Source organism: Lepidochelys kempii, chromosome 2 (genome assembly GCF_965140285.1).
Source record: "Lepidochelys kempii isolate rLepKem1 chromosome 2, rLepKem1.hap1, whole genome shotgun sequence".
Classification (NCBI taxonomy): Eukaryota; Metazoa; Chordata; order Testudines; family Cheloniidae; genus Lepidochelys; species Lepidochelys kempii.
The window spans coordinates 49,810,196-49,831,948 of record NC_136381.1 but is presented as its reverse complement, the minus strand read 5'-3'; the positions used below and the strand labels follow the sequence as shown (position 1 = coordinate 49,831,948).

At 41.4% G+C, this 21,753-nt stretch overlaps 1 protein-coding gene across 28 annotated transcripts in view; it reads left to right on the top strand.

The window, feature by feature from the left end:
- Positions 1–21,753, top strand: part of RALYL (RALY RNA binding protein like) — a 614,199-nt gene that overhangs the window by 538,943 nt on the left and 53,503 nt on the right. For 26 of the 28 annotated variants that reach the window (XM_073330701.2, XM_078851494.1, XM_073330702.2 and 23 more), the window contains 2 exons: positions 11,177–11,224; positions 18,134–18,297. In XM_073330701.2, the coding sequence (XP_073186802.1) occupies positions 11,177–11,224; positions 18,134–18,297 (212 nt within the window). The remainder of the gene's footprint in view (positions 1–11,176; positions 11,225–18,133; positions 18,298–21,753) is intronic. The other 2 variants (XM_073330683.2, XM_073330685.2) reach the window with 1 other exon arrangement.

Here is a 21,753-nt window from a genome sequence, read left to right as displayed (position 1 = left end):
GCTGGAAATGGCCCACCTTGATTTTCATACACATTGTAAGGAGAGTGGTCACTTTGGATAAACTATTACCAGCAGGAGAGTGAGTTTGTGTGTGTGGTTTTTGAAAAAAAAAAAAAAAGGGGGGGGGGTGAGAAAACCTGGATTTGTGCTGGAAATGGCCCACCTTGATTATCATACACATTGTAAAGAGAGTGGTCACTTTGGATGGGCTATTACCAGCAGGAGAGTGGGGTGGAAGGAGGTATTGTTTCATGGTCTCTGTGTATATAATGTCTTCTGCAGTTTCCACAGTATGCATCCGATGAAGTGAGCTGTAGCTCAGAAAAGCTTATGCTCAAATAAATTGGTTAGTCTCTAAGGTGCCACAAGTACTCCTTTTTACTGATAGACAAGGAAGATCTCATATGCAGTGGTGATGTAGCCATGTTGGTCCCAGGATATTAGAAAGACAAGGTGGGTGAGGCAATATTTTTATTGGAACAACTTCTGTTGCCGTGGGAGACAAACTTTCAAATGTGCACAGAGCTCTTCTTCAGGTCTGTGAAAGGTACTCAGAGCGTCACAGCTAAATACAAGGTGGAACAGATTGTTTAGTGTCAGTAGTTAACACGGGACAAGTTTATTGTAAGCGCAGAAGCTTGTCTCTCTCACCAACAGAATTTAGTCCAATAAAAGATATTACCTCACCCACCTGTAATATCCTGGGACTAGCACGGCTACAACAACACTGCATACGTGTTCCAAGGGATCATTCAAGGTGAAGTGGCCTGCTAACACCTCTCCAGTCATAGAGGGGAAAGGGGAAAAAAAGGGCTGGGGAGAGGGATGTAAGTGGTTATAGATTTTATAATAAGCCATATAGCCAGTGTCCTTCCTATTCAGTCCATGATTTTTAGTATGTAGCAAAGTTATGAATTTAAACTCCAGCACTCAACTTTTGAAGGTGTTGTGCAGGTTTCCTTTGAGGATGAGGACTGAGAAGTCAGGTATAGAGTTATCGCTTTGTGAAAAGTGTTCACCGACAGGTGATAGGTGTTTTTGTCTTTTATCATTTTTCTGTGTGAGATCATTCGAGAGTGTAGTGACTGTATTTTTTCACGCACGTAGTTGTGATTCGGGCATGTAGTGCACTAGATGAGGAACATCACGTGTTGTGATAGGCATGTGCAGGACCCATGGATGTTGAAATGTGTGGGAGGTGTTAATCATTGTAACAGTGGAGATATGTCTACAGGTTTTACATCTGTTCTTGCAGGGTCTGGTGTTGTTTTGAGTTTGTGCCTCCTGGTCTGTGTGGAGCTTGTTTCTGAAGATGAGCTTTGAGGGCTTGGGGTGTAGCCAAGGCCAGAAGAGGGGGTTCAAGAAAGATTTCTTTCAGGATGTGGTCTCCATTGAACAGTGGTTGTAATTGTTTGATAATACCCTGTATGGGTTCCAGTGTGACATGGTATGTGACAACTAGAGGTGTGCTAATTGGAAGGGATTTTAATTCTGTATTGAAGCAGGTTCTCTCAGGGTATTTTGTGGCCCATTCTCTGATGCAGCTACTTCTCTGCTGGGGTGTCCTTGTTTGGTGAAGGCTATTTAAAAAGGTGTATACCCCAGTGTAGCAAAGCAAAGCCTCACCGGCGTGGTGCCTCCTGCTGGTCACCTGGGAATTAGCTCTTTTCCAGTCTCGGAGCGCCCTCTGCTGGCCTGTGTCTCACCTGCTTCAGGCCCGCATGTCCCTCCCAGACGCCGGTGTCCTTTTCCTCGGAGTTCTGCCCCAGCAGTACCCCCACACTCTGGGTCTCCCCTCCCAGGAGGGCCCCTAACCCTCTAAGCCAACGTTGCCTCAGTGGCTACTGCCAGTGATCATTTAGCCCCCTTTCACTAGGGCAGACTGCAGTCTATAGTGGCCACTCATCATTGGCAAAGGAGTAGGACCTGCTGCCTTTGCCAATCCCCGGGCTGCCCCTCTGCAGCCCCAGTACCTTTTGTAGGCCTTCAACAAGGCCTGCAGCCTGAGGGTTTACCAGGCTGGAGCTCCCCTGCCCTTCCCCAGCACTGCTTTGCTTCCCTTGCTCCCAGGTAGCTAGCCCTTCCCACTCCAGGACTAGAGTGAGACTCATTGAGCTCCTGGCTCACAGCCCTTTTGTAGGGCCAGCTGTGGCCTGATTGGCATGGCCCCATCTGCGGCTGCTTCCCCAATCAGCCTAGCCTTTCATAGCCGCAGCCCTCTCCAGAGCTGCTTTTAATCCTTGTTTCCCAGGAGTGGGGTAACTGTCCCACTACACCCAGACTTTCTTCTTGGAGCATATTCTGTGGTATCTGCTATAGATAACAGATTTCTTAGTGTTTGGGCTGATTACTGGAGCTTTGAAGATAGATGTGGAGATCTTTAGGTTTTTTGTGTATAGTTGTCTGCAGGGTTCCATTGCTGAAGCTGATCATGGTGTACAGGAAATTCATGCTAGTGTAGGAATGTTCTAGAGAGAGTTTAAAGGGTGGCTGGTGGTTGTTGAAGTTGTAAGTGGAAATCTGTGAGGGAGTTTACGTCATCTGTACAGGCAATGAAATTATAATTGATATATCTCAGGCAGAGGTGAAAGTAAACCGGTCTGGTCTGGTATGGCGTACCGGCAAGAGCCAGTACACCATGCCGGACTGGACCGGCTTCCCCAGGCTGGCACTTTAAAGGGCCTGGGGCTCCTGCAGCCCTGGGCTTTTTAAGTCTGGGAACTTAAATTAATAATTATGCTAGATACTAAAAAACATGGGCTGAACAGAGAGCCTTGATTTATGTCTTATTACAGCAACCTACAACCCGCTAACCCCCATCCCAGCTTTTTTTCCCCTTTCTCTCTCTGACTGGAGAGGTGTTAACTTGCCACTTAACCTTGAATGGTCCCTTAAAATATTTCTTAACTACTTAAGCTAAACATTCTGTTCCACCTTGTATTTAGCTTTGACACTCTGAGTATATTTCCCAGACCTGAAGAAGAGCTCTGTGTAAGTATGAAAGTTTGTCTCTCTCACCAACAGAAGTTGGTCCTAAGGAAGATCTTGGCAGCCGCATTTTGTATGGGCAAGCTTGGGGCAACTTGTATGTCAGAGAGGCCTGAAAGAAGGTTGTTACAATAATCAGGACAGGAGATTGATGAAGGCCTGGATGACAGACTTATCAATAGAGTTGGAGAGAGAGCATTTTTACGGATGCTTTCTTTTTATATGTCTGACACAACTACCGTGAATGATCATCTTCACTCACTCATAGACACAGTGTGGGCAATCCATGTTGGCTTCTCTTTCTTTATCCATGCCCACCTTTTAACTGGTCTCTTTGTAGAAGGGATAACTCATGAGGTGCTTAAATGATTTGAAGAATGGAAACAAAGCACTCAGTACATTGGAGTCTCAAACCCTATCTGTACAACCATACCAGGTAGAAAATGTCAACTATATCAATTACCCAGTGCAAGTGGTGAGCAGATAACTTATCTTTACAAAACAGTGAGAGTGCTCAAGAATATAAGGTAGTTAGACAAAGCATGCATGCTGGGAATGGAAAGGAAGAAAGGCTACTGAGCCGGGGGTAAAAGTAAGTAATTTCCCTCTTTTTTTCCTTTTTGTTTTCTTCTATTTGCCTCCTGTCTTCTTTCTCTCCTACCACTTCTTGTTTTCCTTTTTGTGAAAAAAGTGAAGCAGCACATCCTTCTCCAGAATATGGAAGCATTCTTTTATCAGGGAGACTCTTCTCCCACTTCCTATACCAATTTGGCTTTATGAGAAGTTAACAGGTACAGTGGTTGCCATTAAAATGTCAGCATTTTCCAACAGTTACTATACAGTGAGTCAGAGATAAAATAGTGTTTCCTTATACTTAGAGTAGGACATAGATATGGTATTTCAATTATTGCCCAGAGTTATCTGTTGATAAATATTGATATTTTGTATGCTGTTTGCCAACTACACTTTTGAAAAAACAAGTGATGTAGAATAGGATAAAATACTGGGCAACCAAATTGTCTTTTGATTGTCCAGCAATAATAGACCTGTTTCCACTCTCCATTATGTTGGTTTAAATCAGAAGTCACTCCATCAAAGTCAACAGATTTACACTGGTGTAAATACTGTCTAACAGATCAAAATCAAGCCCACTTAATTTCAATGGGTTAGCGCCAGCATTTTATGACTCTGCGTAAAGGGAGAAAGAGCCAGCCCTTGAATTTGTTGTTGTTGTTGTTTTGTTTGTATAACTCTGAAATTGTCACCTTATAATTTATGAATCCTTTATATACTGTGCTTTTCTTGTTGTTGCATTCATTGCTCCTCAGGCTACCTCTCTTGAGAGTATATAAAGTTTCCAGAGCTCTATTTTTGTAACCTAAAGTGGTGATTCTTTCAGATCTGATGCTGCAACTGTAATTTTAATTTATCAATCCGCCATTCAGTGAAATGCTGTAGCAACATTTGAAAAGCGTAAACCTGTCATTTATCCCTATACTTGTTGATGACACTCTCCTGCACTTGTCAAACTGAGTTAAATGGCACTCCTGTGACATGTACAATATTTCCAATAAATTGGATAATCAATCATGTATATGTACAGTTTGACAGGAATATCCTGAATACATTGAATTCAGAACAGATTTTTAAGGGGCAGAAGCTCATTACTCTTGAGCTAAAAAAAATACTGTAGTGGCATCAAGGCTGGCCTCACTTGCTCTATACAATTAAAGGACACCTTGGGAAATGGTAAGGTAAAAAACTTTTTCATTCTTTGGTCTAAAGTTCTCCTGGGGAAAATGTAAGAAATTGGAGATTACATCAGATGACCAAAAAAAAAAAATCTACCGGGGGTAGAAATACATGGAAACAGTAAGTAGATTTATTTAGGATTCTTGAACTAGAAAAGTAATGATGCAGCATTTGGTTTCTAAAAGCGTTGAACTAGCCACAGTCGAATGCATTGTGCACACATGCACAACAGCGATTTTTGAGCAGGAACAATAATAATACTTAGCACTGATGCAGCATGTGACATTCTTTGGGCTACATTTCCATTAGAGATCCAGCCCTTTTGCAGCTCTCATGCACCCTATGCTGCTCTGACAACGGGGCCAGTTGTTTCTTAGAATCAGAGAGCCTTATCCCTGATGTCCTTGATATCCCCTGTTGCCCCGAGTGGAGTTCCTCTGCTGGGGAGAATCTGTCCCTCAGTGTGCTTTACAAGCTTAGACTAATCCTCACAAATCCCAGGGAAGGGCCTAATGTCGCATACTCCACTTTGAAAAATGGGGCCTAAGTGGCTTGTTCACTATTCATGCTGGTCACCAGGCTGAGGATTTCCCCAATCACATTTTAGTGGCAAACTACTTTCATCTTGTGAATGTGTTTTTGAATATGGAGTACAAATATTTCCTAACAGTACATACAACCTATGGATCCAAACCAGCTCCCATGAAATTAATGAGGAAACTCCCTTTCACTTTTCTGAGTGCCGGAATCGGGCCCCAAATGTATACATGGCTTGCTATAGTAGCAGTTTATTGAAAAGGTAGAATTGACTGAATTGTGCCTACAAATATGAAGGCAAGAGAAAAACTAGCTTTATTATTACACACAGGGTGCAGTTCCTGCGTGTTGGACTTTCAAGAAATCCTTCTGATTTTCCCACAGAAATCAGAAATAGTCTATGTAAATGACTGTATCTCAAGAAAGTGTGTTCCTTTGTGATCTCCAAACAAACCATGCTGATCTTGTCAATTTCCTTTGTAAGAATTTGCCTTCCAGTCCTTCTAAATTTTCCCTTCCTTCTTTTCCTAATCCAGACCTACAGAAAAATCTTAGAACCTTTGAAATGATGACATGGGTCTTTCCTGCCTTTAATTTTATACACACAGATCAGTATTTACATGTTGGACCCTTTGATTTGCCTATATGTGCACAAACACAGTTAAAATTGACCAATAATTGAAATTTCCAGGTAATCAGCTAATTTGAAACTTTACCATCTTCAAGCATTTTGACTGGGGGAAAAAACGGGGCAGGGGACCTTGCCTACTTGAAAAGGTGAACTACACCACAGAAATAAGTTAAAACTTAAATTTTCTATAATTCCTTTTTATCCTCTGGCACTTTCTGGTTTCCGAAAAACCCTCCAGAACATGTTAGTCTGAGAAATCACTAATGACATTTGTCCCTTGACAGTAAGTATGTCAGCCAAAATCAGACTCTAAAGACTGTTTTCTGTTTATCCCCAGAGCAGATGTAGCACGGGCTGCAAAATAAGTTTCTCCCAATGTGTCTCAACCCTGACCTAAATGGGAGCATCTCTATTGTAGAGATGGTAGTTGAGTCCCCCTGCTCCTTCCGTCTTTGGCCTCAGTGGTGAGCTTGTCAATTAATATGCTAATTAGTGCCACCTGTATTGTTGTTTTTGTAGGATGTGGACTCCTGTCCACTAAGAACTGGACTGAGATCTCCAATTTTTTTCAAATAGACCACAGAAAATCAATCAGGTGACACTGGCTTTTAGTAACTACCAGCCTAAGATGGATTCAGCCTGACAGTTTAGAGGTGAAAGGCTCCATATCCCATTGTTAATTCCCTACATAGGTCAAACAGTTCCCCAACTTTAAATTTTTGACTGCAATTTTTAATATTTAGATATCAGTTTAACTTAGGCTCAATCCCGTTTGTATTGAAAGGATACATTTTTTGCAATCGTTCTTTGTGAGAGGAGAAATGATTTTACAAATGACTGGATCGCTAGTTTAAATCATTGTGTTGACAAGTACTTCCTAAAGAGAGTTGGATTGAAAGAATATTGCTTTAGTATTGAATATTTTTATCAAGCGTTGACAACAAAGGAGCAATGGATGGTGTTTAGTGGTGATAGTGCTGTCAATTCTATTAAGACGCATCGTGCCTGGTTTATAAACAGTTACAATTTACAAATAAATCTGAATCTGTACTGAAGAACGCAAAAGAGATATTAGCTACAGGGTAAATCGCATGCAAGATTCAATCTCTTACTGCAATAAAAATACCGAAAACAAATTCTGCTCTCCATTACTCCCCTGAAGTCAATTGAGTTGTCTAAGTTTTAAAGTAAATGAGAGCAGAATTTGATCCTTGGTTTATAAAAGTTTATAAAACGTTTTGCTGCCACAGAATGTTGATCACAAAAAAACAATGTCCTAACATAAATAAGAGCTTAATAATTAATAAATTTAATTTTATTTCAAAGGTACATAGAAAGGCACAATTTTGCATTTTCTTGACTGAAACTCATAGAACTCCTGATACTCAACTTTCATGTGCCTGTGTTCAAAATTATACCTGTGAAAAATTATGGGAATCCTTTATTCTTAAAGACTACAGAATTTAAAGTGAAATGTGGTTAAAAAAATACAGCATCTCCAACAGCACGCAACCAATTCCAGCAGGATTTTTTTTTTTTTAGTGATGTTGAGCTTAACAGGAATCCATCTTACTTTTTCATTGATGAGTTTTCTTTGGGCTCAGAGTGAGCATTACAGGGTGTTTTACTGTGTCTTTCATTTTGTTAGTAGCTTCACGCACACAGTTAATTGTGGTGTTAATGTTGCAGAGATGGCGTATGTTTGTGGGTAGGTTATTAGCCAGTTTTTAATGCCATTATGAAACTTCTGATTCAACTAGTCCACAGGATTGTTTAAACCTCTCTCTGTTTCCAGCTTTCTGTATATTTGGTAAACTAGACAGTACAAGTGGATTCCTGCAGCATCTGTAACACAGATTGGTTGCTAGGGAATAACTCTCAAGAGGTTAAGAGTCCTGCAGTCACCTTGATCTCTGGGCCAATGATCATCTGCTAATTTGCAGCTTCATGTTCTGCAGTGTAGCAGTGACTAAATCATTGTGACTGACTGCTGGCTTGGAAAAGTGTGAGCAATTAAGTCTGTAGCTGGGGAGAATATATTGGACTTTTACAGTGTCACCTCATGATTACGGTATTGTCAAGCATTGAAAAATCATGAATCGGCTCCCCCCAAAATCATGAGGTGGTTTAAATGACACATTTCGGATTCTTTATTTTTGAGCCTTTTCAGGTACAGACGGTTCATATTTTCAGTCTCTTATCGACAACCACGAGGGCTAAAAACTTACGGTGATGATCTGGGGCTATGTCAGTACAACTTATGAATTCTGATTAATAGTGTGAAGTGGTATTACGAAAAACTTCTGTATAATGAGTGACTCTATGTATGTGGATCTATCATCACTCACATGCAGTAGCAGGAGCACACCAGGCAGAGATACAATGGGGTGGTGCTTCAGTCTCAAGGACCCTATTCAGTGCAAACACCTAAAGGATGGTGAGTGGCATCGTTAGAAAACCAGTTTAGCTAACTCCTCTGAAGTGATGGAGGAAGGAAGGGGCTGTGGAAAATTATCCAAAAGACAGAACAAAGGTGGCCAAGAGGAGTTTAAGTAGCAAGATACGCAGGAATGGAGGAAGCCAGACAGAAAGAGCAAGCATGGGGCAGGAGAGAGCAAGGTCTCAAACTGGGGAAGGGACTTCATGAGGGAGAGAGGTCACCCCACATGTAACACTCTGCATGAGTTGAGGACACCTTGCCTGCCTGCCTGCTTTCTTTGCACCCAAATGGTCCCCAAGGACTCACAAAGGAAGGGCAAGCTAGTGAGAACATAGCAGTTTAAGACGTATTGTTTTGTCTGATCTGTACTCTCCTGAGCTCTATGTGATTAAGGAAAAGAGCATTCATATGTTAGACTCTGGACAAAGTGTGTGTTTTATGCTTCACAGCTTCTGTATGCCCTTGAGAGTAGCTTTACACTGTATATCAGAAGCTTCACATCTTTGGCAGAGTTCTGTGACAGGGGTGTGTTTAAGTAACTGAATATCTTGGGGGTCAGCGCTAGTCCTTGGGCTAAGGGCAGGTGGGCTGAGGAGCCCCATTTCTGAGATGGGAGGGCAGACTAAGTCTGTGCACAGAAATGTCCCACAAAGAACAGAGGATGATAGCACACAGATGTCGCGCCTAAAGTGCCAGAGACTTTTTTGTGTAACTGTATTGCTACTATACATTTTTAATACATGGGATTTAATATTATGGTATTCATAGCTCCCTGTACAAAGCCTCAGTTAAACAAGCTTTCTCCAGGAAACTAATCACAGTTAGCTCAATCAGGCCTGCTACTTCCAAGGTCTGGTTCAGTGAAATCTGCAACACCTGCATGGCTGCTGGTACAAAGTCAGCTTCACTCAGGGCCCTGAGTCCCTGGGTGGGAAACCCAGAGCAAAACAAGACTTCTAAGCAGACAAGACCCTTTCTAAGACAGAACACCTACTCCTTTTGAGCTATTTGGGGCTTACTACCCAACCTAAGTTCACAGCGTGTTCACTCAGGGTGATGCACCTTCTCCAGGGTATATCTTTTATGATTTCTGCCCCCTTTCATAAATACAGTTGCATTCATCATTTAATATATTTCCCCAAACCAGCACACAAACAGTCCCCCAAACAATATAACAAAATGTTGGTACAGAACTGCATTGGGGTGACATTATAATCGATCTAAATTACACCTGTCAGAGCTAGCTTTTTTCCCCTTTCTCCTATAAGACAGTTTCTTTTCCCTTTCACCTTCCTAGCTTTGGGCCTTACAAAAGAAAAAAAAAAGAAAGAAATAGGTGGGGCATCGGAAGGAAAAGCCAAACATTTTCAGTTAAATTGCACACACAGAGAAATATTTTAAAAAACAGGTTATTTGCAAAAACTTCAAAATTAAATGTTGAAGGAAAAAATCTGGGGTTTTTTGTTTGTTTGTTTTTCCCCCTGATCAGCTCTGCAAACAAGGATTGTCCAAAACATACTATCTATCCTACCATGGGGAAGAGCCATCCCTGATAAGACACTTACTGTTGTGTGTTTCCATTGTTGTTTTTTTCTGCACACATTTTCTTCTATTTTTTCATCCTTTCTAAATCCGGCCCTCTCTCCTTTTTCTTTTCTAGTTTCTTGCTAAATCTTCTAATTTTTCCTTTGATAATTTCTGTATCTTCTTCCCTTTTATTCCTGTGCTCCTGGCTCATTTAATGAGTTTCACCCTCACTTACTTGTAATAGTTTATCCTCTCAGGCAACTGAAGCAATGTGTGTTTTGTCTTCCCTGACCTTGTCCGAGTACCTGCAGTAGCTGGGAGAGTAAAAAATCCCCTGCAGCTCATTTTGTTGTGTGCAGACCTTTTACCAGCTCTTCAATCTTCTTTTTTTTTTTTTTTTTTTTTTTTGGCCACTGTGATAGGCTTCATTACTGACACTCGCTACAGTGGCAAGAGGTGATTATTGTGACTGGGATACTCAGGAATGACCATGCTAAATTGACTTTGCACTTCCCATATCAAACATGGTTGTTCTCTAGGCCTTTCCAGTTCCCACCTGCATTTATTTGCCTTGATGTCTAGTTACTAAGTATGCCTCCAGACAGTTTATTCGCATCTCTCTCAAAGTGGCATGCATTTCCCTTTCAAAACCTAAAGGAACGGCATGGAAACAGACCTCAGGGAGAAGTTACTGTTTGTAAGATACCTCATCTGTTTTCCTAGAATCACTTCTTTTTCTCCTTGTACATTTTAGGGTTTTTTCAGTTAGAAGGCTCAGGCAGCAAGAGTCCCACCACCTCATGTTCTCATCCATCAAATGTTTTCATCCCCTGCCTGTTGTTCTTAATTACAGGCCTTTTTGACCCTCCCACTGGGTAACCTAGATGAACACAGAAAGAGGGAAGAGGAAGGCTGCAGATTTGGAGTCCTTGCCTCATTTGAGCCCTAAGAATTATACTAATAGTCATCTAACCACCGAGCTGTTATGCTGTATTAATTTCTTTCCATATGTGCTGCCAGCTTCTTTCATTGCTATGTGTAGGGGCTGTTAATAATAATTCACATTCCCAAATGTACCAAAGACTAGTAGTATGCAAAATGGCATCATATCAGATTTAGAAATAACCTTGCTAAATCCTTTTCATGCATTAACAATTATAGAAATTTGGGGGGCTGGAAACAGTCTTCAAATGTTTTTGACTGTGAAAATAAATTCGTATTACAATAATACCACAAATATTTTAATGAAAGTAATTTTTCTATATGCCAGTTCATTATTGCTTTTTGTGTTCTTTCCACAGAGGTTATGTCTTTGATTATGATTACTACAGGGATGATTTCTACAATCGGTATGTGTGATTTTATTTCTACAGATCCTACACAGTTTTCACTATTTATTTTTAATGCTGTCACATAATTTACTTAGAGAGAGTTTTGGTTTTAATTTTACACAATATTCATTATCTTTATTGCATTTTGGGGAAAAAACTCTCTAGGAATAGACTCAATTTAAGATGAGATTTACAGAAAACCTTGAAGATTCATCCCCTCACTCCCCAGGTCCTCCCATTTCTTCACGTTAAGCAGTTCTGTTGGTGTCCTGACTGTCTGAAAGCTCTTTTTTGAGCTTTTCCTTTACTGAAAAATTAAAGGATGCAAAAGGAAAAGTCTGTGGTTTCTTATCCCTGCAGAGTTCTTCCCCAGTATGATTTCACTGGGATACATTGCAGATGTGGAAGTTCTTTAAGTATGAGGGTTTGAGAAAGTGTTTATCTTGATGTTTATATTTGTGAAATATCTCCTGAGAAATGTGTTCTTTCAGGCCTCTCTCTAGAAAGCTGAAGAGATCTTCCATCATGTAATCATTTGCATATACTATTCTGCGGCAACTGCAGAGGTATAGATTCAGATAGGGTATGCAGAACAGAGGAGGGCCATTTTTTTATAGCACCTTGCAAGAAGAACAGACCAACAGTGAGTGGGGTGGGCTTAATGCCACCTTTGTGCCCTCCAAATTCTTTCTTGATCAAAATTCTTTCTTGATCCCATCCCTTGGTGTGAGTCAGAGCAGCACCAAGTGTTACTCCAAGTACTACCTACCATAGCTGCCTATTGGACACTCTGGGGCCCACAACATCCAGAGCACAGTGCTCTTTTACCATACCTCTTCCCTCCTATTTATAAGCCTGCCTCCAGCACACACCTACACTAGGGGCAGCAGAGGAGAGTAGTGTGGGGCTGCTCTGCCAGCACTACGCCAGCAGGTGAACCCCTTTATTCAGGGCAAAGGGACCATAGCTGGGACAGAACGGGGCCTGAAATTTTAGGGAGAAAACAAATGAAGTGGTAATGTGTCCTGTAAATCTATATTTTGAAGCATTTTAGAAACAAAGAAATTTTCATCCAATAGGCCACCTATGCAGGTTCCTTTTTGGCCATTTGTTTTGCATCCCTTACTCAATGACCCTAACACCTCAGGCAGCACTGAAGATGGTAGACACCTGGAACTGTGAGCCAGCACCTCATCATACTCCCACTTTATCAGACCCTGGTAATAATAGAGTGACCTCATCCTAAGAGAGGTTCATTTGTGGTGTTTTCACCTTCACCTTCTCTGAATTTCTTCATCGGAGTTGCTATGATGGTACAAGCATTTCACAAAGTACTTTTTTGTGACTGCCCATAAATATAAAGGGAAGGGTAAACCCCTTTAAAATCCCTCCTGGCCAGAGGAAAAATCCTCTCACCTGTAAAGAGTTAAGAAGCTAAAGGTAACCTCGCTGGCACCTGACCAAAATGACCAATGGGGAGACAAGATACTTTCAAAAGCTGGGAAGAGGGAGAGAAACAAAGGGTCTGTGTCGGTCTATATGCTGCTTTTGCCGGGGATAGACCAGGAATGGAGTCTTAGAACTTTAGTAAGTAATCTAGCTAGGTGTATGTTAGATTATGATTTCTTTAAATGGCTGAGAAAAGAATTGTGCTGAATAGAATGACTATTTCTGTCTGTGTGTCTTTTTTGTAACTTAAGGTTTTGCCTAGAGGGATTCTCTGTTTTGAATCTAATTACCCTGTAAGGTATCTACCATCCTGATTTTACAGAGGTGATTCCTTTACTTCTGTTTACTTCTATTTCTATTAAAAGTCTTCTTGTAAGAAAACTGAATGCTTTTTCATTGTTCTCAGATCCAAGGGTTTGGGTCTGTGGTCACCTATGCAAATTGGTGAGGATTTTTACCAAACCTTTCCCAGAAAGTGGGGTGCAAGGGTTGGGAGGATTTTGGGGGGAAAGATGTGTCCAAACTACGTTTCCCAATAAACCCAGTTAGAGTTTGGTGGTGGCAGTGGATATTCCAAGGACAAAGGATAAAATTAATTTGTACCTTGGGGAAGTTTTAACGTAAGCTGGTAAAAGTAAGCTTAGGAGGGTTTCATGCAGGTCCCCACATCTGTACCCTAGAGTTCAGAGTGGGGGAGGAACCTTGACAGTGACTGATTGTCCCCAAGCATGAAAGCTATGTGAGTTCTGCAACCCTACAGTCTACCTTAGGATTCAGTAATGTAGGTGTAATACATGGGTAACAAGAATGATTAGAGGTAAGAAATAAATTACATATGAAGACAGATTGAAAAGATTGAGAGTGTGTAATTTAGAGAAAAGATGATCAAGAGGGGAGGTGATAGAGGTATACAAAATAGTGAGTAATAGAGAGAGAAAGCATGGTGTAGAATTGGGCACTCCTATTTACTATTTCTCTTAATACAAGAGCTAGAAGACATTCTATGTTCTTGCTTAGTTAGCTTCCTAACACAACCAGGCTATTAATCACTAAAGTGCTCTCCTCTGGGCTATTCCAACCCTGTCTTTGCCTTGCAGGTTAACAGGTGTACTCAAGTCCTTTTGATTCAGGTGGTATCCAGTCCCTGACAATGGTTACTCACAGAAATCCCAGATCTTTTCCCCCCAGAGGAGCAGTGTACTCCAATTTAAACTTAAACCCCAATCCTGTATAACAATCACCACTTTTAATAAAGGTTTCAGAGTAGCAGCCTTATTAGTCTGTATCCGCAAAAAGAAAAGGAGGACTTGTGGCACCTTAGAGACTAACAAATTTATTTGAGCATCCGATGAAGTGAGCTGTAGCTCACGAAAGCTTATGCTCAAATTAATTTGTTAGTCTCTAAGGTGCCACAAGTCCTCCTTTTTCTTTTCACTTTTAATTAAAAGGCTTATTTAAGAAAGAATGGAGAGTTAACTAGAAATAAGAGAGAGTGGTGGAAACAAATGGTTATGATACAAAACAAAATCATAAAAAGCAAAGCTGGGTCTACTTTTATTAAGAGTTACCTTTCTTATCTAATAATAGGTTTTCCACTCCAAATTTCAGTCTGTTACAGAGCTGGCCAGCTTCACAGGAGCCAGGATCCAATTTTTCATGAGAACATCTCTGCTCCCCAAGATGTCTCCTCAGTGACAGGATACAGGGTTTCCCCACCCTATGTGAAACCAAAAGAATCTTTTATCTTTATTCATAGACAGGGTGATTGTCTGTTGTAATGTTCCTTTTTTTACCTTCAGGGGGTTTCAGTTGTTTGTGGTTGTCTCTGATGGTTTTCCATTCCTAGTCTTGGGATGGAGCAAGGCTAGACAACTGAGCCTTACATTACACTACCAGCTAACCAGGGCAGAGCGACAACTCCCTCCTGCTTGAATGGGCCATCACCTAGGCATATGATCTGGTGACTAACTTTTACTCCAAGTCCATAAAGCATATTTGCAATATAATTACATTCTTCCTTAAATATTACCCATACATACATCTCACAATGATTATGAATCTTGACATCCCGTTTGCTTTTTTGACTGCCGCTGCACACTGCGTGGACATCTTCAGAGAACTATCCAAAATGACTCAAAGATCTCTTTCCTGATTAGTTGTAGCTAAATTAGCCCCCATCATATTGTATGTATAGTTGGGGTTATTTTTTCCAATGTGCATTACTTTACATTTATCCTCATTAAATTTCATTTGCCATTTTGTTGCCCAATCACTTAGTTTTTTGAGATCTTTATGAAGTTCTTCACAGCCTGCTTTGGTCTTAACTATCTTGAGCAGTTTAGTATTGTCTGCAAACTTTGCCACCTCACTGTTTACCCCTTTCTCCAGATCATTTATGAATAAGTTGAATAGGATTGGTCCTAGGACTGATCATTGGGGAACACCACTAGTTACCCTTCTCCATTCTGAAAATTTACCATCTATTCCTACCCTTCGTTCCTTGTCTTTTAACCAGTTCTCAATCCATAAAACGATCTTCCCTCTTATCCCATGACAACTTAATTTATGTAAGAGCCTTTGTTGTAGGACCTTGTCAAAGGCTTTCTGGAAATCTAAGTACACTACGTCCCTGGATCCCTCTTGTCCACATGTTTGTTGACCCCTTCAAAGAATTCTAATAGATTAGTAAGACATGATTTCCCTTTATAGAAACCATGTTGACTTTTGCCCAGCAATTTATGTTGTTCTATGTGTCTGACAATTTTATTCTTTACTAGTGTTTCAACTAATTTTCTCGGTACTAATGTTAGACTTACCAGTCTGTAATTGCCGGAATCACCTCTAGAACCCTTTTTAAAAATTGGCGTTACATTAGCTATCTTCCCGTCATTGGGTACAGGATGGTCCACTACAGGATATCTTACACCTCCGTTGAAACTTTGTGTACTGGTCACCGCCTCTCAGGAGAGTGACGCACTGGTTGGATCCAATATGGCAAATCATATGATTTATAATTGGGGCCCTACCAATTTCACAGCGGTGAAAAACGTGTCACAGGCCATGAAATAAGCCCTTCCCCATGAAATCTGATCTCTCTCTTGCTGCTGGGAGTGCCCGAGCCAGGGGGCTGCTGGCTGCAAGTCCTGGCTGGGCTTGGGGGGGCGGGGGAGAGGACTTGTCCTCCCCCTGCACGGCTGCTCTCACTTTCACGGGGAGATCAGACCCATCTCGGAGAGCCTCCCCCTGCTGCAGGAAGCTCCAGCCCCAGAGGTTCCTGCAGCTGGAGGAGGTTTGTGGAAGTGGGTCCGATATCCCCCTGCTGCTGGGAGCATCCCAACCAGGGGGTTTCTAGCTGCCAGTCCCTGCTGGGCTGAGGAGAGACCGGACTTATCCTTCCCTTGCATAGCAGTTCTAGGGGAGTGCAACGTGGGGAGATCAGACCCACTTCTGGGTATCTTTTGGGTTGGGACCCCCACAGTTATAACACCATGAAATTTCAGATGTAAACAGCTTAGCTGAAAACATGAAATTGCCCAATCTTAAAACCCTCTGGTCGTGAAACTGATCAAAATGGATCGTTAATTTGGTAGGGCCATATTGATAATAAAGCATACCATATGTACACTAAAAACAGTGTTAACTTTTCAGTGATGAACTGAATACACAGTTAGTTAACTGTGTTGAGAATTGAATATTCACCTTAAGTTGAAGGACTTTGTAATGCATGTGGCACAGGGTTGTAATAAGAGAATATGACACAGCAGGATTAAATGACTGTGGAATTAAGGCACAGATAAGTAAAGGCACTCTGGTCTAGTGGATTAGGCATGTATCAGGCAGAATATACATTAAGAGACCTGAGTTCTAATTCTGGGTCTGGTTCTGATTTGATATTTGACCCTGAGCAAGTCCTTACTCTTTCTGTGTGTCTCTTTCCACATATTTACCTAACTCAGTCACAGGAGATGTGTCATGGTTGCTCTGAAAATGAAGCACTATATAAATATTATTATTATTATTTATTATTATTAGCTATTACTAAAGTTTGAAGGGACTATATAACAGCACTGCACACAGAGAGTAAATGTCTTTTCCTGCTATTTCTGCACAGAGGACTGGAAACTGAGTTTTCATTAGCAGATTTTCCTCCTCAATGTTCCATCGGATTTGGTGTTCACCTCCCGGAGGAACAGGAAGGAAGTTCAGCACACAGAACCTACATATATGCTGAGATCCACCAGAGACCAGGACTGTTTGTAACTTTGTCTCCATTCTACCTCCTGACCACTCCCTTTATCTCCCTCTGAGCCCTTGGCAGCCTGGCTCCCCTAGCAGCAGCAGCTAGCCCCCAAACCCTGCCTAGGGGGCATTACAGCATTCAGGAAACCTCAGACTTTCCATGGTTTGGTGTCCACCATCTTTTGCTGCCCCTTCCCATCCCTCATCACCACCCCTTGCTGCCCCTTCACAACCACAGAAACCAATCACCATAGAGCTGCAAGGGGACTTGCAAGAAGGGGTAAGTTAATATCAATGAGATGGTGAAATCCCCCTGCCCAGATCCTCCAGTTTTTTATCCCCTCCCTAGCTCACGGCTTTTACGTTCTAAATGTGTTTCCTAGGCTTTCTGTCAGCTCTTTATCTCTCTCCCCTTGTCCCCTAACTTGTGCACAGATTAGTGAACTGGTATTGATCCACTGTGTTTAGGATTCAAGGAATTTAATTGGGGAACACTTCATTGTGGGGACTTAGGGAGTATTTTCATTTACTTGATGGGAATTTTTTGAATTCATAGTTGCCATAATGCAGAGGGCCCACACTAGGGTCATCCATTAAAGTAGTCCCAGGAGTTCTGGTGGTTTCAAAGTGTTCCATCTTTTATTTAAAAGTATATATGTCACTCTGTCTTGGACAGGTTCCACTCTTTTAATGCCTTCCTCTGACAGACGCACACGTCTCTCAGTGAAATGTCCCTTACGCAATTGCACGGGTGGTGAAATCCATCATTTGGCAGCATGACACTGTTGCACTATTTTCTTTAATGTTTGGTCTCAGGACTGTTCATCCCCTTTAATGTGTGTGCAGTCTGGAGCTGGAAAACTAAAATCCAAACCATGCATGTAATAAAGGAGCCAAAATGTCATCACGACAAAGTGTGTAGCAGTTATTTGTGCTCAATGAAATGTAGTGGATCTGCAGAGAGCAGGAGATGGATTTTCCATGATGCAAATAACAGCGCTCCATAAAGCATCCCTCATTTAATTACACAAAATCTGAGAGCTATGCACACTGGGCTGTGACTGAAATCAAAATATGGCACTTAATGTGCAGAGGTCCTTGAAATCTAATTTGACTGTGATATGAAGTGATTGATTTGAAAGAGAAATTTCCTTTAAAATAACATGAAAATTTAATTGACAGGATCACCAGGACATGAAACCACATCTCAGGATTTGTAAAACTATTTTTTTTTCTCAGATTGTTTGATTACCATGGTCGTGTCCCACCACCACCTCGTGCAGTGATACCATTGAAGCGCCCTCGTGTGACCATGACAGCAACTCGTAGAGGGAAAGGGGTTTTCTCCATGAAAGGGGGATCGCGATCAACATCTAGTGGGGCATCTTCTTCAGGATCCAAATGTAAGTTGCTTATATCAGTTAGGTTTCAGAGTAACAGAGCTCATGCTCAAATAAATTGGTTAGTCTCTAAGGTGCCACAAGTACTCCTTTTCTTTTTATATCAGTTAGCTTATCTTGGAACTGGCTTTAATAAGGGGAAACTCTTTAACTGTTATCCTGATGGTTACTCTGGTGAAGGTCGTTGCCATCTTCCATTGCAACCCTTTGTTTTAGTCCCTTTATTACTTTGTCTTGGAAAATTGGTTTGGCTTTGAGAATTGCCAGACTTACTCTGAAAGCAAAGAAAAACATTTCTGCAAAGTTTGGAGGAAATCTATTTAATGGCATTTCAGTTACAGATCATTTAAAAATTACCCTGATCGGTAATGTTGACTCTTGTCTAATGTTCATCTTCCTCTATGTCAAAAGTGGCTTGCTCAAACTTTCAATGCCATGAGATCTCCTTGGCATCTCATAGAATCATAGAAATGTAGTGGCTGGAAAAGACCTCAAGAGGTCACCCCACACTGAGGCAGGATTAAATATGCCTAGAACATCCCTGAGAAGTGTTTGTCTAGCCTGTTCTTAAAAACCTCCATTGACAGGAAGCTCATGCACCTGCTATACGTGAAAGAAATAGGCTGTAATTAAGCAACATTATGAAGTATTTTGTTGTTGACAGTTTGAGGCCCAATCCGTCTCCCATGGATTTCAGTGGGAATTATGGGCCCAGTCCTGTTCTCATTGATATCATTAGGATTTTGTTTGCTGTTGACTTCGGGGGAGGGCAGAAGAAGGAGAAGTGCAGGCAAAAGTGTCTTGTTGTTGTTCAAGAGGGTGCACAAAGCAGGGCTGGGCATTCAGAGAATAATCAAAGTAGTTTGTTAGTTGCACTCAGATCAGGGACTTAACTAAGAAAAATAGACTTGACCCACTTCCCTCATCATCACCTCCCAAAACATGCCCTGGGAAATTCACTTACCTCCCCATGTCTCTTCAGCATCCATTTATCTCTTCCCTACCACTCCTGTGGAGTGATAAAGCCCCCTGGAACTTCACTGGAAGAAGAGGAAAAGGGGGATGGGAGTCAGACACTAGACAGCATGGAGGGGCCTAGAGAAAGATCCTCTTAACAGATCTGGACATCACTTAACAACAGCGCACCTAGCGGGGAAAAAACATGAATTCAGCAACAGTACACATGACTGGAAAGTAAAATAAGAAAATGATTACAAACATGACATAATAATGAGATAACATAGTGAGTTTTCCCTGCTTGAACTGCCCCATCCCAATGTGTTTGCCAAAATACGTCCCCGGATGCTAGACACAGAGGCTTACAAATAAATACCTGACTTACCACCATGATGTCCTTGTGTGTGAAAGCATCGACAGGACAGGGCAGGGCACACTCACTATCTCTCACAGAACAGGTGTAGTTCCTTGTACAGGACAGAACCATTGGAGACAGGTAATGGGAGAAACCAATAATGTTAACAGGAAAAATATGTTCTACAGATTCTGGGCCTTGTGTAATAAAACCAGAGAGCAGTGCTGAGCAATGATGGGGAACAACAACAAGCCACAGGCATTGCCCCAGCCTGAGATGGGCATGCAGAGTAATTGGAGTGATTGTGCAAGGACAGCATGAGGTGGTGGATAGGAAGAGCAGACTTTCTCAATTTCTGTCTCCAAACTGTTCATCATTGATTGCTCAAATACCATGACCGATCCATGTCACCCACTGTGAGACTGCCCTCCTTCTGCTCCTTCCTTGCATCCTACTCCCCACTCCCACTACAATGTCCAGAACAGTTCCTGTATAGAACCTCGTGTATCAGGCATTGTGAGGGGGGTGAGGCTAGTGGCATCTCCTAGTCATTAAGTTGTTGGGCCTCCACTTTCCCCCACTCAGATCCAGAAGGAGGTAGGAGGCAGACAGGTTGAAAGTCTGTGGGTAAAGGTGAATAGGGTAAAAAAAATAGGGGTGATATTATAATATGGATCTACTATAAACCACCAAACCAGGAACAGGATGTAGATGAGGCATTTCTAGAACAAACAAAAGAAATATCCAAACACAAGATCTGATTCTACTGGGGGACTTTAACTACCGAGATATCTGTCAGAAACACAAAAATGTCCAGTAAGTTTTTGGAATGTACTGGGGACATCAGTTTCTTCCAGAAAGTTGAAGAAGTCACCAGATGGACAGCCATTTTAGATTTGAATCTGAACAACAGGGAGGAATTGGTAGTGAATCTGAAGGTAGAAGGCAATTTGGGTTAAAGTGATCTTGAAATGATATATTTCATTATTCTAAAGAAAAGGAGGAGTGAGCAGAATAGTCACAATGAACTATAAAAAAACAGACTTTCACAATTTTAGAGAACTGGTAAGTAAGGTCCCATGGAAGAAAATCTATGGGGAAAAGGAGTTCAGGAGCATTAGCAGTTTCTCAAGGACAATATTAAAGGCACAACTGCAAAGTATCCTAAGGCGAAAGAAACATAGGAAGAACAGTAAGACACCAATATGACTCCATCAGGTTTAATTACCTGAAAATCAAAAAGAAATCCTACAAGAAGTGGGAATATGGACAAATGGCTAAGGAGGAGTATAGAAGAATAGCTTCTAGCTTCATGTAGGGACAAAACCAGAGAGGCTAAGGCACAAAATGAGATACACCTAGCAAGGGACATAAAAGGCAATAAGAAGAGATTCTTTAAATACATCAGAAGCAAGAGAAAGATGAAGAAACATGTAGGTCCTCCACTTAGTGGGGAAGGAGAGCTAATAACTAATGATACCAAGAAAGCTGAGGTGTGTGATGCCCATTTTGTTTCAGTCTTCACTTAAAAGTTTAATGGTGACCAGATACTCAACCTAGTTAATATTAAAAACAAGGGGGAAAGAATGCAAGCCAAAGTAGGGAAAGAACAGGTTAAAGAACTTAGATAAGTTAGATGTATTCAAGTTGGCAAGGCCTGATAAAATTCATGTTAGGGTACTTAAGGAAGATGCTGAAGCAATCTTGGAACCATTAACAATTATCTTTAAAAACTCATGGAGGTCAGGGGAGGTCCCAGAAGAATGGAGAAGGAAAAAGATAGTACTGATATTTTAAAAGGGGAAACATAGAGGACAAGGGGAATTATAGACCAGTCAGCCTAACTTTGATACCTGGAAAGATACTGGAACAAATTATTAAACAATCAATTTGTAAGCACCTGGAGGATAATAAGGTTATAAGGAACAGCTAACATGGATTTGTGAAGAACAAATCATGCCAAACCAAACTCGTTTCCTTCTTTGACAGGATTACTGGCCTAGAGGATGTGGGGAAGCAGTGGATGTGATTCATCTTGATTTTAGTAAGGCTTTTGACACAGTCCCACATGACACTCTCATAAGCAAATTGTGGTCTGTTATGAAATTACTATAAGGTGGGTGCACAGCTGGTTGAAAGACCATACT